The sequence below is a fragment of the Thrips palmi genome, unplaced genomic scaffold (assembly GCF_012932325.1).
Source record: "Thrips palmi isolate BJ-2018 unplaced genomic scaffold, TpBJ-2018v1 HiC_scaffold_6, whole genome shotgun sequence".
NCBI classification, from domain to species: domain Eukaryota; kingdom Metazoa; phylum Arthropoda; class Insecta; order Thysanoptera; family Thripidae; genus Thrips; species Thrips palmi.
The window spans coordinates 752893-773221 of record NW_023144633.1 but is presented as its reverse complement, the minus strand read 5'-3'; the positions used below and the strand labels follow the sequence as shown (position 1 = coordinate 773221).

The following is a 20329-nucleotide window of genomic DNA, read 5'->3' as shown; positions in this document are numbered from 1 at the left end:
CAGACTCGTCAGTTGAAACACAGAGCAGACTGCACAGTGTGTCGGCGACAGGGCGAGGGTGCCGCACGATGGGGGCAGGCAGGGCAAGGGCAGGCGATGCGGGTCTCGATGCTGCGCCGGAGCGGCCCGACTGTCACCTCTCCCTCTGGGCAATCCCATCGGGTGAAGCACTTTCGTCGCTCTGTCTCTCTCGCACTCGCAGGACGGCCCGTGGGGGTGCGAGAGAGACAGACGCCGTTCGGTTCTAAATCAGCCGGCAGACTCCCGGACGTCTAAGTGGCGATTCGACAGCGACGTCGCACTGCCCACTGGACCGGGGGCCGAGACTGCCCATTTCTGCCGTCTGGCTCCGAAGAATCGTCTCGTCACTCTGTCGCACTCACAGGGAGTCCCGAAGGGGCGCGAGAGAGACGAAACGATCCTCCTGAACCAACCAGGTGGCTGGGGTGGAAAAGTCAACGCCTGTCCACGACGGCGACGACGGGGCCCATTTCCGGTGAGGCAATCAGGTGAGGTGTGGGGGAGCAGAGCAGCAAGGCAGCGGCGCCCTCTATCAGCCTGGCCTATCAGGGAGGCGGCTGTGCTCGGCTGCAGGGAGAAGAGAGGAAAACACGACGTCCGTCTTGATCGTCCCTCATCCTCGCAGTGTAGGGCGCGTCGGAGTTGGACACCAACCCGCAGGGCCACGATAGGGGTGCCCGAAGAGCAAACCCTAGACAACAAGTCTCACAGCCTGCTCCAGCCGAGCGGCTCACGCTTGCCTGACTCGCAGCCTCGGACTCAAAACTCAAACATTTGCTTTGATAGTGAGCCGATTGTGGCTTAATTTTGGCGAACAAGGTCGTGGCGTGGCGTAGCGCGCCCCGGCGGCTGCCCCCGGGGAGACGTTAGGGTCCTAACGCCAGTTAGGCTCATGCTAATCATGCGATTAATAATACAAAACCTAATCCGCGCGTAATGCCTAATGCAGGGAAGTGCCGTGGTTAACCGCGCGACACCACCAGAGTCTACTGAATTTCCTGTTCACGTTTAAAAATAGTTGGGGCTGAAAATGACAGACTGGTCGCTTCAAACGCGGCATGACCGGGGCGGGGATTTGCGGCGCGAAAAGGGGGGAGAAGCGGGAGGCGTGTATGAAAAATGCATTGACCCTCGGTGGTGGTTAAGGCGCCATGAAAAACTGAACGCTGATCGCACTGCATCCCCGTTGGCCTCGTTGGCCATCTCAGACAGTGGTGCCGCCCTGCAGCGCAGCGCTGGAACGCGCACACTTGTTGATCCCGCCGTCCTGGGAGTGTCCTGGCCGTGTCCTGGCCGTGTCCTGGCCGTGTCCTGGGCGGGACGCAGCGCGCCACAGAGGATCCTCGCCGGGCCTCGGGAATTGACACTGGAAGGGGATCTGCACATCCCGGCCCGTCCCTTCTAGAGAGGGGGGAGGGATCCTGGCTTGGCAAAACGGCGGCTGCAGCGGCGGCCCGTGCAACGAACTCCGCGGAGCGGTCAAATAACCGTTAGCACTAGGCAGGCAGGCAGACAGGCGGGCAGGCAGGCAGCCCGGCTCGCGGCAAGCCTCTAGCCCCCAGAGGCATCCCAGGCCTGGCCGCGGTGCACTCATTCAAACTCACCTCCTCGGTGACGTCGCGGGGCAGATGCTTGATCTGCAGCTGGCGCCCCATGTGGAACTTGGTCTTGAGCTCCAGCACCTTCTTCTTGACCTGCTCCTCGGGCTCGTCCTCCCAGAAGCCCTCGGTGGAGGCCGTGGCCATCACCTCCGTCGCCCAGAACTTGTCCTGCGCCGGCTTGAGCAGGCCGCCGTTGAAGCAGCCCGTCCCGAAGGACTCGGTGGAGCTGGCCGCCATGGCTGTTTGAACTGTGGCGCTCGTCGCGCGGGTCGCAACGCGGCCGTCCAAGGCGTCCAAGGTGCCGGGTTCAAAGCCTGGGCCGCTGGCGGCTAGCGCGGCAAGCCGGCGAACGTGGGCCCGCTGGGCATCGACGGCACGGCGTCGGCGTGCGTGCGTACCGGACCGGAGCAACCGAAACACTGACTCGCGCGGCGGCGGAGAGGGAGAGGGGGAGGGGGAGCGCGGCGCGGCACGGCGCGGTCGTCCTGTTGCCGGGAAGGGGAAGGGGAAGGATAGGGAAGGAGCGGCGCAGGACGGTGGCGGACGGGACGGCAAGCGACCCCAACGCTGACCGGCCGCAAACTACCGCCCGAGCCATCAGCCAGCCATCAGCCGTCATCGCTGCGCTGGCAGCGGCCTCAGGTTCGAATCCCGGCCCCGGCGCCGGATATAAAAGTAATGTGCCTTGAGGACAGGCAAAGACTGCAAAGACGCCTCAGTTTCTATGAGAAATATACGCTGCGGATGAGCTCCTGGTAGAGTCCTTCATGCCCCTTGGGCTCTAGCTTTAGCTCCTGACCTCGCCGGACCTCGCCCACCGCGTAAGCTGTCGTTTCTGACTAGGTTCTCCCTCCCCTGGACCGAAGGCCCTTCGGAGTGCCCTATTTATTCCAACGAAAGCAGAATGGACCAGAGCGAAAACAAAGCCAACCTCATCGACGCACTCCCAGCCATCGCACGCCCTTTTTGCCCCCTCTCGGACATCGGAATTTCAGCACAGTAAATCCAAAACCCAGTTTCTGGGGCGTTTTTGACCAAAATCCGGGGAGAAATGAATCTGTTCCAAGGTGCCACAGCCCTCGGGGCGCGTGTCGCAGCCTCCGAAAGCACCGTGACAGTTATTGAACAGCCATCCTACCAGAAACTGGGGCGTCCACTCCTAGTTCTGCGGCAAACCTGCATGATTTGGTGGCAAAGGCGCACGGCTTCTGTTTGAAAAGTTACCGGTATCTTTATACCCCGATTTCTGGGTTTTTTCTACGTTTTGATGCCCCAGAAACTGGGTTTTGGATTTACTGTGAGGAATTCAATTGATGACCTTGTTTTACTTTGTTTTGCATTGTCGATCAAAGCGGTGCGTGCGGGAAACTCTGCGCCCACCCCCACAACAAAGCGGGGAAGGGAAGCCAAAAGAAAAGCAAACCCTTTCGTGGTCGTGCTGCACTCCCCGCTCCCCCTGCCACAGCTCGGCACGGCTAGTACCAACACCGGCCACCTCGCTCGGGTCTACATATTTTGTTTCATACACAATTTTAATTACTATCTTTGGAATGAGCCCGCATACTACCCCGTATAAGGAAACCAAACGAGTATTAACCAAGAAATTTGGAAGGGAAAAGAAAAAATTTGAACTCTACACCCCCTCCCCAGTCTTAATGGGGAGGCCTCCTGCTTTACTTCGGTGTTCGGGATGGGAACCGGTGCTATCAGGTACCTGGGGTTAATCCCGTCAGCGACCCAAGCGTTCGCCGGGGGACCCAGTAGGACCCCAAAGCTCAGGCAGTAGGGTGAGAGCACCCAGTACGAAGCTCTTTGAGGGGCGGGACGTAGAGTGAGACGACAGAGAGACAGAGAGAGACTCAGACAGAGAAGAGGTTTGGTGGGAGCTTCTTGTTTTCGTAGGGTTGGTTGTGTACCCCATGGTACCCCCACTGTCCGGCGCTCCCGTACCGAACATACAGCGTTTTAGGCCAGCTTCAAAGGACTTATCATCGCCTCCCCGACGAATCAAGGAGGCACCACCCGCAACCACACACCGGATGGTCTGGATTGATGGATCAAATACTCCATCGCTCCAGTGCCGAGGCCAACCCGCCGAAGCGGATTGCTTTTTAGACACCCACAGCGGAGTGGCCAGGTGAATGTGACTCTGACCACTACGCTATCACGCTTGTACGTCTGGCAGCGTGTTGGACGACGGGTTTGAGTTGCACTGGGAGGAAGGCGGTCGAAAAATGTAATGAAATGATGGGATTCGATCCCCGGACCCCGCAATCGGGGTCACACGTCTTTACGCTCTCGGCCACCACGGCCCGTGATGAGGGGACCGGCGTGAGGTGGGTTCTTGACGCAACAGGACTCGACCGACCCGGTCAAAATTTCGCAAGAAGTTGGGGGAGTCGAACCGCCGACCCTAGCACTGAGAGCCGACGCCTCTACTCCCTGGACCACCACGTCCCATGCTCGGAATGGGCTCACGTTTACGGGTTTGAACCGCACTGGGTGAGGCAGTAAAATTAAATGGAAATATTTGTTAGGACTCGAACCTCCGGCATGTGGGCCTGTTGCACACGGCTCCGCTCTCATGGCCTCGAACCACCACCCTTCGGATAGCAAGTCGAAAAAAACTTTTGTGATGCTGGTATTCGAACGCCGGCCTGCGGTAACTCGATCCCACGTCTCTAACCTCTCGGCTATCACAGCAGTTGAAACGCGATGGATCATCTGCTTTCATTAACGTTCGTTGAATGAAATTTTTTGCCATAAAGTGGCAACCAGGTTTTACAGTGCAGTGAGCGTTTTAAATGATCGTGGGACCAACGCTCTAAATTTTCATGCTTGTAGCACGTTCTGCAGGTTTGTTATGATATTTTCGGTGTACCGCCCCCACTATTTGAACATGTTCAGTCAGCCCATGGACTGTGGCGCCGCAGCAGTGGTGGAAACGCTTTCTTGAAATGCCCGGCCAGACAACATATCGACTATGTAAATGCTCGTGTGGGGCTGCGCCGTGGCTGCGCGCTGCGCGTGAATAAAAGAGAGAGGCAACAGCGCAAGCTCCGCCACTGCCTGGAAACCATGTGGAAACACAACCATAAAAACAAGTGCGCATCGAACGACGCATCTGCGCCTTGTTTAAAATGAAGCGAGCTCCCGGGAGGACGGGGGAGAGGAAAGGGGGGGGGGGTGACAGGGCCGCACCGACATCATCCGACAAACAAATTTCATTAAAGGAGCCGGAAGGATAGGGCCCGAGGTGGATCACAAGCGACGGGCGTATTTCGGCGGCGGGGAGGGGGAGGGGGGAGGGGCACTAATTTCCTCATTACACCGCACGTCTCCATACACACATCACACGTTCGCACAGACGCTCACGCACACACTCACACTCGCGCACTGGCGGCAAACGGGTCGGGTGTTGGGCGCAGTGATTTCAGGGCGGCGTGCTTCAACAAGCAATTAAACAAACTTGGAGGGATGTGGCCGGGCCGGGTCGGCTCGGCGTAAAACAGGCCGAGCAGCCGAGCAGACGACAGACGAGACGAAGACGACGCAGGCGGGACGGCAGTGGTTGGCGGCCCGGGCGGGGTGAGTCGGCGGCAAGCCCCCGGCGGGTGGGCCGCTCCGTGCCGCAGACGCGTCGGTTGGGCTGCCTACCTCGCAGGCGCTCCCCGTGAGGCGGCGGCAGGGGGAGGGGAGGGGGAGGACCCCTCTCCGCAACACCGTGTTCCGATCAGCGAAGCCAAAGCTCGTTGTAAGTCGGGGCTGACCGCCGCGGCCCACCGGCCCAGCAGGCTGATGCCGAAGGGGAGGGGGAGGTCCCGTCAGCCTGCCTCTCTCGTTCCTACGGGGTGCCCTGAGAGAGCGAGAGAGACCTCCCTGCGCGGCTCCAGCTTCTGTGAGGCAAGGAAGCCAGGCTTCCTCACCTCCGTGAAACTGAAGGCGGCACCGCGGCCATCCGACGGGCTTCTCGCTTTTCGATGCCTTGCTCTCCGGCTGGCTTCGGTGGCGCTGTTCCAGGCTTCAAAATGCGAGCGTGCCGCTCAGGGAAAGCAAAGAAAGGGAAAGGAGGGACTCCGCGAGGGGCCCACTTAGGGGTGCCGCCGTGGCCGCCTCCCCGGGCTGCGAGGCGGCCGAGTTACGGACCGCGCTAGACAAGGACACGCCGCTCCTTTGTACACTTTGCACGCCGCGCACGCACGCATTTTTCATCGTTGCGGCCGGGCGGGGCTGGCGGGGCGCGTCCGAGTCAACCCCCGCCACGCCGTCCCGCTGCGGGTGGCGTGGTCACCGCGGACGCAGCGCCGCTAAAAATACGCCCCCTTTGAGCGTGCGGCGTGCGCCTCTAGTCTGTCTGTTTGGGCCGCTGGCGGCCGCAGGTTGGTAGCCCTGATGGGCCGGCCGGGCCGGCCAGGGCGGCCAGGGCGGCCACGGCACAGTACCGCGGTTGCGACGTGCGACTCTCCACCGGCTACTCGCTGACTACCTTGGCTGCACCTGGACTGCCGCCGCGGCGCTGCGAGGTCGCCGTCGAGGACACCGTCGAGGACACCGTCGGAACGCCTTCGAGGCCACCGTCGAGGACGCCGTCGAGGAGGCCGTCGAGGCCGCCAGTAGTGTGTGCGGCATGGGGCGCGCCTGAAGACCTGAAGGGCGAGAAGATAGCAGACAAAGACCGCCGCCATGCCACTGCGGCACGAGCCCCCCTCGCTCCGGAAGGCCGCCATGACGGTCATCGGCGAGAACTTTGAGCCGCTGTGCTACGGCGCCTCGCCGGAGGAGGTGGCCGCCATGATCGACAACGAGGAGTACCTCGCCGTCAAGGGCCCCTTCGTGGACATGCGTGAGTCGAAAGGCGGGGACCACCCTCCGGGTAGCTCTGTCATCCCGCGGGGCAAACAGTGTCGTGTACCGGGCTGGAGCCAGTTAGAGCCAGTTACCCCGCGGGGTAACTTCCTTTTATTCGTGAACCTTTATCCGCGATGAATATGAAAATCCTTGACTGTTGGGACTTGCGCATTGCGTGGGGTAGGTCCAGTTACCCTGTCCAGTCACCCCTTGCTGTCCTACCTCGTTACCCGCTCCCTTCGTTGCCCGCTCACTTCGTCGGTGCATCTTAGCGACGACTAGGCGACGGCTCGGCTAAAATTAGAAGTAAACAAACATCGCCAGGCTTTCCCCTAAACAGAGGCTGCCAAAGAGTGGCGACTTGCGCAATGCCGTTTCGGCGATTGTTTGGGGAGGCCGAGGCTGGCCGAGGCTCAGCCTGAGGGTGCCGCGTGACGTAAAAAGAAAACAGAAAAACGCAACGGCTGCGCTGCCACCACAGTGGGAATTGCGGTCCCGCGTTTGGATTTCTCAGCGGGGCCACTCTATGCCTGCGCCCCCGCTGGCCCCGTCGCCGTGCCTCCGCCTTCCGGATCACAAAGGTTACCTCCGGGCACTCCAGCCAGGAGGGGGCCTCCCCTGAAGCCGCCTTAAGGTAGGCAAAGAGTCGCTACTGTAAGAAGGCAACTTTTGTCGTCCCGAGAGCACTCTCTGGATCCGCCCTTGACTCGCGGCGCCCCCACTGCAAGGCTAGCAAGGCGTTGCCCCCTCCTCTATTTCGGTCCCAGTCATTAAATTGCACGCTCTTTCCGCGTTGCACTGCCAGAGTGCGCTTGGGTGCGTTCGCGCGGTGGTGGCGGGGGAGGGGGAGGGGGAAGGGGAGATTGTTCGCTGGTGTGTACACGCACGCGGTAACGACGGAAAGGAGAAAGGTTTTCCTTTGAACGTTTTGTGTCCCCGCGGAGGGGCGTCGTTAATTATAAACTGACTAACTCTCCAGCGCGGCTCAGGGGGCGGGGTGTGTGGGGGGATGGGGAGGGCAGCATGCATACCAGGAATATTGGTTGCCGCCGGGGAAGTTCACACCGGAGGAATTTTCCAGGCAACCGCCGCGGCATTTCCACACCATTTTCAACAAAAAAAAAGAAATTTTCACCGAACGCCTCTTTAGCGCGCATTCGTGCTGTACATGCTGTATTGTTGTGGAACAACGTAAACAATTCGAAAGCAAACTTGTGTGTGGGCAGGCGTTTTTTTTTGTTTTTTTTTTTTGCGCGCTTGCTGGGCGGAAAGGGTTGGGGGCGTGCCGTCGGACTGAGTAGAGCAACAAAGCGAAAGCGTGGCGGAGGGCTCGGTGCTGCCACACTGCCACACGGCAATTAGAACCAAGTACTTGTCGAGGTTTGGCGCCGTCGGTTGGGGGCGCACCCCATTCCCGCTCCTGCCATTGTCTGTCTGTCTGTCTGTCTGTCTGCCTGTCTACTAGGACGTCAAGGGAGGCCTTTTACGGCACCTAGATTGGACACAGTGGCCACCCAAAGTCAGCAAAATCAGCAAATTTCCGCGATTCGACCACTTTTTGACCAACTTTGGTCCCAAAATCGTTGCGGTCAAAGGCAAAATCGTTGTGGTCAACGTCCGCCCGATACAGGGCACGAAAGAGTAGGGTCTTAAGAATACTAGGACGTCGAGGGTGGCCTTTTACGGCACCTAGATTAGACACAGTGGCCACCCAAAGTAAGCAAAATCAGCAAATTTCCGAGATTCAACCACTTTTTGACCAACTTTGGTCCCAAAATCGTTGCGGTCAAAGCCAAAATCGTTGTGGTCAACGTCTTCCCGATACAGGGCATGAAAGAGTAGGGTCTTAAGAATACTAGGACGTCGAGGGAGGCCTTTTACGGTGACTAGCTTGGACACAGTGGCCACCCAAAGGGGGATGTTCCGCGGAGTGTGACGGGCACTCTGGTTTAAAACTGAATTAGTCGAACAACAGCAGGCAAAAAACAGTCCGCGCATATGGAAAGCTACTTTGGTGCCAAAGCCGAGCCGCACGGAGAGAGAAAGAGGGAGAAACTTTCAACGGACAGTGTTTCGTTCCTGGGTCTCTTAAAATATTTACTCTCGTGGTTTTGAGGTTTGAGGAAGTCAAACTGCCTTCTCATGGCTGATGAAAAATTAACCCTGATGTTGTGTGCCGTGAGCAGCCGGCGTTCTCCCGGCTGGCCACGGCCTCGGTGTCCCAGTTTCTGCCACCTCGGTACGATAATTTCTTTTTGCGGTGTATCTGTGTGACGCGTAAGCGAGCCGAGCTGCGCCGGGCGTCGGGGCTCTACTCCAGTGTGCCGCCCGGCCGCCCCGCCACCCTGCATTCCTGGAGGAGGCCATGAAGCGAGCCATGAGGCCGTGGGGCCGTGCGGCGCGCCCAGCATCCACCGCCATCTCCACTCGGCATGCCGATGGCTCACTCGCCCCACCCCCTACAGATGGCAAATAATTCATTGCAAAATAAGCCACAGACAAACACTCTTGCGGCCGCCTTCACGCTTCGCGCCGCCTGCCCTCACGGGGCCCCGGGGGGCGCTAGCACGGCGAGCATGGCGAGCATGGCGCTGGCGGGACGAGGATTAGTGAGCCCCCCGGGGGTGCAGTGGGGCGCGGCGGGGCGCGGCGGAGCGGGGCGGGTGCTCCGCGTTCCATCCCACCTGCACGATGATACCGCCAAGAAGGCCTGCTTCCAGGAGGGGAGGTGCGAGGGGGCGCACCGACCCGCACCGCCAGGGGGCCGGATTTGCCCATGCCATCACGACATGAGGGAAAGTCGATGCGATTTTGTGGTTATTCCTGATTCGATTCCGCCGCCGAGGGCCGCCCCGAGGGCCGCGAGCAGGGCAAGCAAGCCTAGGACCCGAGGACGGCAAATCGGGACCGCGGATCCACTGTCCCACGCGATCACGCTAGACACGCTCGGGCGGCTTGGCCCCTCGGCCCGAGAGAGATTGCATGCCTTCCAGGGTTTGTGTTTTAACCATTTTTTTGCGGTGTCGGTTCTTCCGAGAGAGAGCGCGACAAAGGCTGCTCGCCGCGCCGGCCGCGCGAAATGGGAGAAATGGGCGGGCAGGCCGAGCAGGCGGTAGACGACTCGGAGTAATAATCCGGAGTGGCGCTACTTTGTCACGGAGAAGACCCGCAGGCTGATGCCGAGCAGCGCCCCGTCGCCCCGTCTCCCTCGCACCCCGCGGGCCGCCCCGTGAGAGTGAGAGAGACGGAAAGGCCTTGTCGCCAAGGAGGGCGGCCTTCATGTCGATGCGGCTGCATTCCAGTAGTTCCAGTGGAGTGGCGGGGCCGCGCATGGCAGCCTGATGGCAGCATGACCCTTCCAGTGAGTGGCGGGGCCGCGCATGGCAGCCTGATGGCAGCATGACCCTTCCAGTGGAGTGGCGGGGCCGCGCATGGCAGCCTGATGGCAGCATGACCCTTCCAGTGGAGTGGCGGGGCCGCGCATGGCAGCCTGATGGCAGCATGACCCTTCCAGTGGAGTGGCGGGGCCGCGCATGGCAGCCTGATGGCAGCATGACCCTTCCAGTGAGTGGCGGGGCCGCGCATGGCAGCCTGATGGCAGCATGACCCTTCCAGTGGAGTGGCGGGGCCGCGCATGGCAGCCTGATGGCAGCATGACCCTTCCAGTGGAGTGGCGGGGCCGCGCATGGCAGCCTGATGGCAGCATGACCCTTCCAGTGGAGTGGCGGGGCCGCGCATGGCAGCCTGATGGCAGCATGACCCTTCCAGTGGAGTGGCGGGGCCGCGCATGGCAGCCTGATGGCAGCATGACCCTTCCGGCCCGTCAGATTGGCTGCCTGCAGGAAGCATGCCCACGGCAGGCCGGGGGAATCACATTAGACGGGGCGGCGGGGGGAGGGGGAGGACCCGGAGGACCCACCCGCCTGCCCGGGGCCTTAGCGGCGTATAGCAGCGTAGCAAGCCTGATAGAACGGCGTGATATTGCTCGGCACCCCGGCGACACGGCAGGGCGGCTGCACCCCGAGCCTGGCCGCCCCCGCCGCACCCTCCCGCTCCGAATACGCGGGGTATCGCCGTCCCTGCGCCGTCCCTACCCCGTGCGCGGCCGAGGGCGCGGGGTATCGCTGTCTGTGTGTGTGTGACGCGCTGTGACGCGCTGTGTGCCTTGCGTGTTCTAGCGGGGCCGGTGCTGGCGGGGGTGGCGGAGACCATCTCCGAGCGGCGGGCGCTGCACCGCAAGCACCTGCACATCCTGGTGCAGCCCCAGCTGCCTCGGCTGAACCTGTCTTTCGGGGACGCGGACGGATTCCACGGCATTATGTTCGTAGGGCAGCGCTGCAAGGTAACCCCAAGGGGGGCCCCGCCCCCCGCACCTCCCCCTCTCCAAAGTCATGGCGACCTTCATTTCGGCAGCCCCCGCGCACATCATCGAATCATCCGGATCGACTCCATGAACAACCCCCGCACCTCCATGCCACCACGCCATGAAAGCTTCCACGAACTGAGAGCCTGCACGTCGAGTGCCCCACTGCACCCCTCCACTGTCAAAGCCGCGCGCGAGCGGACGAGGCCCACCTGCATGCCCTCCAGGCTCCTCCACTGGACTCTGCTCGGTTCCAGACTGGACAGCGCCGAGCCAAATCCCCCTTCGCTCTCCACTCCGCGAATCCCAAAACGAATGGTGTCCGAGTTCGCGGAAGCATCCGACTATATTGGAGGCAACACGCCGGCGAATCGCCATAAAACGTTCCCCCTCATGCGCTCCTCCCGCGATTCCACGAAGCGACTTCGTTTCGACTCCCACACAACGCCATTTCTTCTCCCCCTCTTTTTCCAGTGTGTGTTTTGTAGCGAGTTTGACGTAGTTTCAGACGACGTAGCGGCGTAGCTTTCATGGTTTGGTAGAACCCCGGTTGTAGTTATCGTAACCTTTGGTTTGCAGTGTAGTTACCCTCGGCTCGGGGACCAAACAGTGGCAGAAAAGGAAGCTAGGGCAGGCACCAGCAACCAGCCTTTTACTCCGACTACTTTCCCTCCCTCCCCGACCGGGCCGCGGGGCCGCGGGGCCGCCGGGCTGCAGCACTCCACCTGGAACAGAGGATTCCTTTTGTCTTGATTCGATAGATGGGTGGGTGAATTTCAGGGATGACGGGGTGGGGGGTGGGGGGAGGGGGAAACAAAGGAACGGCTGAGGCGAGAGAGAGAGAGAGAGAGAGGAAGGCGGGGAGCGAGGGGGAGGGACAGAGATACAATGCAAGATGGTGCGCAGCGCCGCTGCTGGTGGAGGAGATGAGCGACGAGCTGAAGCACCTGACGCACCTGCGGAGGCACCACCTGCACCTGCTGACCACGCCCAGGGTGGCCTGCTGGTCGCTGCACGGCGTGGCGGACCAGCGCGCCGGCCTGGACTTCCTGGCGAGCCGCTGCAAAGTAAGTCCTATCCGTCTCGCACCGCTACGCGCCGCGCCGGCCAGCTGCCTGTGGTTTTGGTTTTACAGTGCATCGAGGAGCCCCTCGCGCTGCCAGAGGGGGCCGCGCCGTGCCGTTCTCGCTGTCTCTCCTTTTTCAGCCCGCCCGTCGGTTCGCGCTTCACTCCACTATCACCCTCGCTTGCCCCATGCATCTCCCCCCCGCGCTGCTCTAGAGAGCTCGGCTTCACTAAGGCGACATCACCGTCGACTCCGCCACACCCCATCATCAACGTGTGACTAGTTTTGACGTGTTGCATGCGTCTGTTTTATAGTTCGCTTTGGTTTCTGTCGATTTCCGCTGATGCACTGAGAACGAAACGGGAATGGAAGCGGAGGTCGAGACGACTGGCTAAACCACTCACTGTCCGTGTTTCAGAATTTGAAACACCTCAACCTGTCGTACCTGCGGCACATCAACCCCAACGTGCTGTCCAGTCTCTTGCCTTCCTTCACCACCATCGTCACCCTCAACCTGCGTATGACGCTCACGGTTGACCAGGTTCGCTAATTTAAAAAAAAAAAAAAACTTTTAACTTTTTTTTTTTTCAAAAAAAAATTCCTTTTGTTTTAAATTTGTTTTTGAAAGTTGGTACTGCCGGTTGCAGCTGCTGGCGCAGATCGGGCGGCACTGCCCCGTGCTGCGGGAGCTGAACCTGTTCGGCACGCCCATCACGGACAGGGGGCTGGTGCAGCTCTGCATCTCGGCGGAGGGCCGCCGCCAGTGCCAGCGCCTGCAGAAGCTCGTCGTGGCCGACACCTGCGTCTCCGTGTCCGGGGCCGCCGTCGTGCTGCAGTCGCTGCCCAACCTCACCGACTTCGACTTCGACCACATCTTCGAGGTACAGCGGCCAGCGGCGCCAGCGCGGGCCAGAAGACTGCTGGAAGCGGTCCTTGTTCTAAACGCGTTTTGAGCCCCAGAGTAAATGGGACTCGAACCGAGCGAGTGGCTCCTTCGGTGGGCAATCCATTGGTGGGGTCACACGTTCGTTTCGAGTCCCATTTTGTGACTCTGGGGCTCAAAACGTGTCTAGAACTGTGGCCACCTCCACCGGTCTTCTGGCCCTGTGGCGACTGTGGCGCGCCTAGCGCCCGGCAGGTAGGCACGGCGTACGCCAGGTCGGCCGGCGTGTTGCCTACCCCGCCGTTCACAGGCGCTTCATGGGCGGCGGAGCGTGGAGCGCCATCCACTCTGGAAAGCCAAGAGTGTGCCGCCTCAAGGCACACTCTGCCAGGTGGCAGGTACACTGCAGCGCCCTGCCTTCCCTTTGGCTCCAGGCCGCCGACCTGGTGGAGCAGTGGGACCGCGTGCTGGAGGCGCGCCTCCTGACGCCGGCCGGGGTGCGCCTGTCCGAGCAGCCGGTGGCCCCACCCGACCTGCTGCAGCTGCGCGCGCTCACCTCCAACGCCGAGTTCGTCAGCATGGACTGGGTGGACTCGGCCGTCAAGATGTGCCCCTTCACCACGTCCGTCACCATCAGCGGCTCCTGGCTGCCGAGCGAGGTGTTGTACAAGGTGAGGGTCGCGGGTTCGCGCCCCGGCACTCTTCGTCATTTTTGGAACTCGTTTTCGTTGTTCCAGTTCATGGTGCTGGAGAACCTGACGGCGCTGTCGCTCACCAACGGCGAGGGCCTGACGCTGGACTTCCAGGAGGGAGTCTTGCCATTGCTGTCCGCCTGCGGCGAACGCCTGCAGAACCTCATCCTGGCCAGCTTCACGGAGATAGACATCGCAGGTCGGGGAGAACGAAAAGTGACAGGGAGTGGTGGTTGAACCCGCGGGCGGAGTGGACGGAGGCTTACTTTGCTCGCTTCCCTGCCAGGCATCGGACGGACCTGCCCGGGACTGCTGAACCTGGCGCTGTCCGCCATCGGCCACTTCGACCCCATCAACTCCGTGAACCCCGCCTGGTTCTCGCGGCTCAACGCGCTGGAGGTGTGGTGCGACACCTCCCAGGCGCACGCCCCCGTCCACGAGCAGGTCGTCAGCCCCTGCCTGCTGCGCCAGCTCCTGGTGTCCAGGAACATCAAGAACCTCCTGTTCACGGCGTGCGGGACGCTCACCGACCGCCTGTTTGCGGAAATCTGGCGGGTAAGGCGGAGGGATTTTGCAGTTGAAGAAATCTGGCACTTCCACGCCGATCTTTACTAATTTTTTTTTTTCAGGACAACCCAATGAAAAAGCTGTCACACCTGACCCTGGACCACTGCCACGGCGTGTCCCCGCAGCTAGTGCACCAGGTCTTGGACGCGGAGAACGAGCTCACGATGCTGCGACTCTGGAGCTGTTGCCAAATCCACAAGAACCACAATGCAGAGTTTTCCAAGAGAATTTGCTCCGAAAATATGAACATGTACCTCGAGTGGTTTGCCTACAATGACTGATTTTTTTCCCCCTTAGATTTATGTGAAGTGGAAAGGAACAACTCTCTTACCATCCGTTCCTTTCAGTTATTCGTTAAAAAAATATTTTTTTGATAATAAATTGAATGCGGAAATTACTACTCGAGTGGCTGGCTTATATTCCCGCCCCCTCCCACTTCAACTCTCCAGTAAACTACCCCATGAAAGAGTAGAAACAATTCTACTCCTCGGGCCCCCGCGAGCCGAGCGCCAAATACAGCAACTAGCGGCGACTTGGTGCACTTCTTGCGATCTGAACGGATCTGCAAACTGACCCCGAACGTCGTTTTCTTTCGTCGCTCTGTCTCTCTCGCACTCATGCGGCATCCCGTAGGGAGGTGCGACAGAGACAGAGCGACGCTAATCACTCTCGGGATCGGTCTGCTGGCGCTGCTGGCCAACTGCTGGCTGCGGGAGCGAGCCGGCCAGGCTAGGCAGCAGCCAGGCAGCCAATGAGCGGCAGGCGGCAGTGCCCAGCAGCCCAGCGGAGCCACCGGAGCCACAGAGCGTCACAGAGCCGCACGAGGCGCGCACCGCACTCAACAGTCTCGTCTCGCGTCGTTCAGGTCCGTCAGTGTGTAGCCGCAGCCCGTGCAGCCATGGCGTCAACTTATCCCTTGGCGTCGACTTATCCCTTGGCGTCGACTTATCCCTTGGCGTCGACTTATCCCTTGGCGTCAACTCTTCCCTCGGCGTCAACTTATCCCTTGGCGTCAACCCTTCCCTCGGCGTCAACTTATCCCTTGGCGTCAACCCTTCCCTCGGCTTCAACTCTTCCCTCGGCTTCAACTCTTCCCTCGGCTTCAACCCTTCCCTCGGCGTCAACCCTTCCCTCGGCCTCAACCGATCCCTCGGCTGCAAGTATTGCACATTTGTTGAATCTTTGTGCTTCGAGGCCTTCGAGGCTGGATTCGACTCGTCCCCCGGCTGCTTCACGTTGTCCACCGGCTGCTTCAACCTTTCCGCCGGCTCCTTCAACTAGGGCCCCGGCTTCAACTCATCCACCGGCCGCAACCCGTCCGCGGGCGGTCCCGGGCAGCTCAAGAGGAAACACAGGTTACTCAGGTGAGTGTGGCGAACCACGTTGACTGTGTTGTTGTTGTCGTAGCCGCGCGCCGTCGCACAGTGGGCCAGAAGGCCGGTGGAGGCGGCAGAAATTCTAGACGAGTTTTGAGCTCCAGAGTCGCTAAACAGGGCTCGAACCAGACGTGTGACCCTATCAATGGATTGCTCTCTGCCATTGGTAGCGTCACAAGCTCAGTTCGAGTCCCATTTGACGACTGGAGCTCAAAACTCGTCTAGAATTTTGGCCGCCTCCACGCGTCGTGCGTGAGCGGCGTGTGTCAGTCTAGTATGTATATTTTTGCAGCCCATAATGCCGGTGCGGGTGACGACACTGACGACGACTACGACGAATACAACCACGACCGTGCCGCGTTGGACTTGGTCGTCGTGTTGGAGGAGGAGAAGATGCAGACGCGCTTCCTCGAAGAGATTCAAGACCTGCGCATGGAGCGCCTCCTCTCCTTGCAGGCTATGGAGTTCTTATTTTTCGGGAAGAAGTATGATCTGGTTGATCAGCATCTCTACGATGGAAACATTAGTGCGCAAGGTATTTATTGCAGCGAAGGGATCCTGGCATGCAATCAAGGGAATGGTTCCGTTGGGATGGCGACGCGCCGCGGTGCCGATGTTGGCGGGTCCCTGAGTTCCCCGTGGCGGCCATGTGGGCCATGGCTAGGCCGCGCAGGGCCTCCCGCTCGTTGCAGCGTACAGCGCAGAGGTTCCCGCTAGAGGCTTAATTATTCTTTAACCATTCTGCTCCGTGTTATTGTCCAAAGGGAGGGGATTTCTAATCCTCACTGTTGGCAAGAATTTTGAACTGTTCCCTTTTTTTTGGTTTCCAGAGGCCTGTAATGAGTTCTCCGACCAAAAGGGTATCTACTGGCCTAACGAATGCCCCGCTCTGGTTTGTACTTTCACTTTGTTCCCATCAAACCTCTTTCCTTTATGACAAAAAAAATTGTTGTTATTTTTCACTTTGTTTACAGTTTAAGAATGGCGACTGGCATCGTATAGAAGCCATGATGTGCGCTAGGGACGCTACGGGCAATGTGCCTGTGCGAGACTTGCGTGAGGATGGCCCGCCCAGAGTTCCAGGATTCAGGCTTTGCTCTATGCACAAAAGAGCACGAGCACGTAGACCCAAGTGCACTCATACCGGATGGCATGAGAAATCTTCTGGATAAGCTGTCCCCCTTTAATGTGACCCTGAGCAATTTTGTGTCCCTTCCAGATATGTTTCATTGATTTTACCTGTAGTCTTTTATGCGCCTGTGATTCTAGTTGTTTTAATTGTAACATGAAATTATTACATTGTTTCCGAGTACCAATTCACGGATGCTTGAGCCTTTTCATCTCATATCTTGATCTCGTAGAAACTAATGATGTAACTTTATAATCTTAGCAAAGTAAAGCTCTTTTACGATTTAATAAATCAATTTCGAAATTGATGAAGTGTCATGCATTTCCCTTTTGACAAGCTCTCACTCGTGTGAAATTTAATTGAACACTGCAAAACATAGTTTGAAAATATTTTATTACCAAATTCTTGTATACAATATAAAAGTCATATATACCATAGTTGTGTAAGCAGAAAAAAAAACGTATAAATTCATCAATAAACTACATAAGAAAACTGGTAAAACTTTGACACGCCACAAGTAGATTCGAATCCACCCTCAAACCACTAATTACCCCATACCAAACCCTAAGCAGGCATTCGCATGGCTGCGTCTAATCTAATGACACATCCGTTCAGCATGCTGTTTTGGAAAATATGTTCCACCAAATGTGCGAATTCATCAGGTTTTCCTAAGCGTTCTGGGAATGCTGCATATTGGACTAAATTGTTGATGGCTGGGGCTGGTAGTCCTTGTAGTAGTGGTGTTTCAAATAACCCTGTAAGCACATTGAAAGGATTAAGGCATGGGGTAAATTTTTTAGGAATAAAAGTACAAAAAATTGGAGACAAAATTTCATACCTGGAGCTATGGTAACAACCCTTACACCTATTGGGCCCAAATCTCTGGCAATCGGTAGGGTCATGGCAGTGATGGCTCCTTTACTAGCGGAATATGCACTCTGACCAACCTGGCCATCAAACGCAGCAATGCTTGCTGTGTTCACGAACACACCACGACTTCCATCTTCTTTGGGCTCATTTGCTTGGAAGTGCACAGCTGCTAATCTTATCACATTGAATGTTCCCAGTGTATTCACCTTCAATAAGTAGGATTTTCAAATTTGTGAGAAATTACAAAAAAGAAACTAACATTCAAAAACTTAAATTTTAAAAAATAAAATAAGTACCTCAAGGACTCTTTGGAAATCTTTAAGGGTGTGAGGGGATTTCTTCTTTAAGTTCACCGTTCTTTGGGCATAACCAATGCCAGCACAATTGACAACCAGATCCAGCCTTTTGAATTTATTCACAGCCGTTCCGAGAGCCTGTTGTACATCTTTTTCTTGCGTTACCTGAGTGTACAAAGAATATCAATGAGCACTAGACGGAAAAACTGTACAGGTCAGTCAGTACAGGTCAACACTTACATCTATGGGCGCAAAAATCACATTTTTCAAGCCTTTAGCAGCATTTGGCCCATCCGAATTTGGTAGATCGGCCAACACGACATTTGCACCTTGTTTTGAGAGCCGTTCAACAGTTGCTCTACCCAAACCTGAGGCACCCCCAGTAACAAATGCACTGACACCCTAAAAATGGGGGAAAATTTCAAGTTTAATTCAAATTTTATTTGAAACATTGGAAAAAAGCACATAAAATTAACACGGTATGAATGAAAGCAAAGGGAGTTACTTTGAGCATGGCGGTCCTGAACTTCAAGGAAAATGTTAACACCAAAACCAGAGACTGTTCGTGGCACTTAACGACAACGAGTAAACAACAGGCGTGACTGTCGAAACATGTGTTTCATTGAACCGCAGTAACCCTTAACCTCTCCCAGGCGCGTTCGGAAACCCTGCTGCATCGGCGGCCTCTGTCTTTGTCGCTCCCATAAGCCTGCCGTAAGCAAACAAAGACAAAAGACAACAGAAGAACTTAAGAGTTTCGGACGCGACCAAAGTTACTGTGCCAACCTACATGCATTGGGGTCTGTTTCCGGGGAGGAAGGGAGCGGCTGTCAGTAGTGCGCGGGCGCGTGGTGGGAGCAGGTCTCTTCCTCCCCGGAGACCAACCCTGTTCCACAACACATGTTGCCAACGTACGCTACGAAACAAAACGTAAACAAGACAAGATGTTTATTTCATTTTTAAATGATGTTGTTTTGTTCTGTGTAACCCGATCCTAGTTTCAGTCCTTTGGGTCGCACTTAAAAACTGCTTGTATGTCTGGTCTTTGTCTGACACTTTATGGTCGACACTGATGTCAATAGGTGAATGAAAGCACTTTTATTTTCAGTGTTTATTATCTAATTCAGTATGATACGTCAGTTAGAAAAGATTCGAATCGGTGCCATTGAACACCTCGAGTTCATGGCTGAAGAGTGTGGAAGAAGGGCTCGAAATCTGACTCTAAGCAATTATCGTGATGTGGAAAATATTCACACCTCAGGGGTTTTGTCCTTAGATCTGGATGTGGATGGTCGTTAGTGAGTGTGCTCTCATTGTAATTTTGCCTTTACTTTAAACTCTTGTTGCTGCTACTGACTCTTTGTTTCATTGCAGCCTCCTATCTGGTTGCTCCGATGGTAGTATTTACATACATGATCTTTATAACTTTACCGGAACCCCAAGTTTCACAGCAAGTGCTGAGCATATTATCGAGCGAACCCACAAATTTGCACACAAATTTAGTACGGAGTGTGTCCAATGGTATCCTCGAGACTCTGGTCTCTTTGTTACTGCAAGTATGGATAAAACCATACAAGTGTGGGATAGCAATTACATGCGTCCTGTAGAAAAAGTAAAATTTGAAGGTCGCATTTTTCAAATACACATGTCAACTAATACAGGATCCAAATGTTTAATTGCAGGTATGGGTTGTTCAGTGATGATTACTTTACGAGCATGATGAATGGTTGGGCCTGATGTGCAATTTCGTTTTGCAGTTGCTGGTACTGAGAGCATAGTGAGACTTGTCGATTTAAAGTCTGGTTCATACTCACATGAGCTACGTGGACATGAGAGTGCAGTGCTGACATGTCGCTGGTCACCTAATCAAGAGTATCTACTAGTTACAGGAGGCTGTGATGGAAGAATAATCTTGTGGGATGCTAGGTCTGCCAATACTGCTCTTCGAATTCTAGATCAAAATAATGGTCAGGTTACCTATAATAATAAATTTAAACTTAAGTCTCATGATGGTGCTGTTAATGGACTATGTTTCACTGAAAATGGACTCTATTTAATCTCTCTTGGATGGGATGCTAAAGCAAAGCTATGGAATATGACTTCTGGCAAGAGAGAAACTGTAGAGTATGGTTCTGTCCCTTCTGAGAAGCGTAAAAGCATCCAGTTTGATGTTTCAGGCAGTTCTAGTAAAGAAATTGTATACATCCCATCCGATGGTAAAATCCTTGTATATGAGGTGCAATCTGGGCAACTAGTAAAAACATTACAAGGACATTATAACCAAGTTAATTCATGCAAGTATAATACTCTGTATCAAGAACTGTATAGCGCAGCAAATGATCGCAGCATTTTAATATGGACTCCTGATGTTTTGCAAGAAGCGGCCTACAAGGAGAGCCTGAATACGCAAAGGACTTATAGTAAAGGAACATCCCGACCCAGTAATGAAGTGACTCACGATGTTTGGAGCAGTGATGAAGACTAATTATTTGTAATATAGTATTATGATTTGTTTATGCACGTGTATTATTTTTTCACCAAATTCCATCTTTGTTTATTTCTTTAAATAATATTCTTCTTGTAAGAGGGGAGAAAAAGAGGGAGAGAGAGGAGAAAC

At 56.3% G+C, this 20329-nt stretch overlaps 5 protein-coding genes across 10 annotated transcripts in view; 3 read left to right on the top strand and 2 right to left on the bottom strand.

Moving 5' to 3' along the window:
- Nucleotides 1–1977, bottom strand: part of LOC117651698 (ribonucleoprotein PTB-binding 1-like) — a 47323-nt gene extending 45346 nt beyond the window's left edge. The window contains exon 1 of the mRNA XM_034395963.1: nt 1626–1977. Within this exon, the coding sequence (XP_034251854.1) occupies nt 1626–1859 (234 nt within the window). The 5' untranslated portion in view covers nt 1860–1977. The remainder of the gene's footprint in view (nt 1–1625) is intronic.
- A 4067-nt stretch (nt 1978–6044) lies between these two features.
- On the top strand, nt 6045–14441 carry LOC117651913. Of its 3 annotated transcripts, XM_034396479.1 has the most exons (9): nt 6048–6465; nt 10649–10812; nt 11740–11900; nt 12318–12440; nt 12547–12780; nt 13217–13453; nt 13520–13673; nt 13761–14029; nt 14104–14441. In XM_034396479.1, exons 3-9 carry the CDS (start codon nt 11760–11762, stop codon nt 14320–14322), a joined length of 1377 nt encoding a protein of 458 aa, XP_034252370.1. In that variant the 5' UTR covers nt 6048–6465; nt 10649–10812; nt 11740–11759; the 3' UTR covers nt 14323–14441. The 3 variants fall into 3 exon arrangements, with proteins under 3 accessions (XP_034252368.1, XP_034252369.1, XP_034252370.1); XM_034396477.1 differs by lacking the exon at nt 11740–11900 and having other exon boundaries at nt 6045–6465; XM_034396478.1 differs by lacking the exon at nt 10649–10812 and having other exon boundaries at nt 6047–6465.
- A 353-nt stretch (nt 14442–14794) lies between these two features.
- LOC117651915 lies at nt 14795–16841 on the top strand. The gene is made up of 4 exons (XM_034396485.1): nt 14795–15405; nt 15710–15952; nt 16248–16309; nt 16392–16841. Exons 1-4 carry the CDS (start codon nt 14940–14942, stop codon nt 16587–16589), a joined length of 969 nt encoding a protein of 322 aa, XP_034252376.1. The 5' UTR covers nt 14795–14939; the 3' UTR covers nt 16590–16841.
- An 81-nt stretch (nt 16842–16922) lies between these two features.
- On the bottom strand, nt 16923–18425 carry LOC117651916 (3-hydroxyacyl-CoA dehydrogenase type-2). The gene is made up of 5 exons (XM_034396486.1): nt 18218–18425; nt 17953–18114; nt 17713–17877; nt 17385–17622; nt 16923–17301 (listed from the first exon to the last, which is right to left on the bottom strand). The coding sequence occupies exons 1-5, from the start codon at nt 18224–18226 to the stop codon at nt 17111–17113; spliced, it is 765 nt and encodes a 254-aa protein (XP_034252377.1). The 5' UTR covers nt 18227–18425; the 3' UTR covers nt 16923–17110.
- Nucleotides 18426–18552: 127 nt separating this feature from the next.
- On the top strand, nt 18553–20228 carry LOC117651914 (DNA excision repair protein ERCC-8-like). 4 transcript variants are annotated; one of them, XM_034396483.1, is made up of 4 exons: nt 18553–18642; nt 18821–19010; nt 19087–19394; nt 19470–20228. In XM_034396483.1, the coding sequence occupies exons 2-4, from the start codon at nt 18841–18843 to the stop codon at nt 20195–20197; spliced, it is 1206 nt and encodes a 401-aa protein (XP_034252374.1). In that variant the 5' UTR covers nt 18553–18642; nt 18821–18840; the 3' UTR covers nt 20198–20228. The 4 variants fall into 4 exon arrangements, with proteins under 4 accessions (XP_034252374.1, XP_034252375.1, XP_034252373.1 ...); XM_034396484.1 differs by having other exon boundaries at nt 18567–18744; nt 18840–19010; XM_034396482.1 differs by having other exon boundaries at nt 18568–18744.
- Nucleotides 20229–20329: the final 101 nt, after the last annotated feature.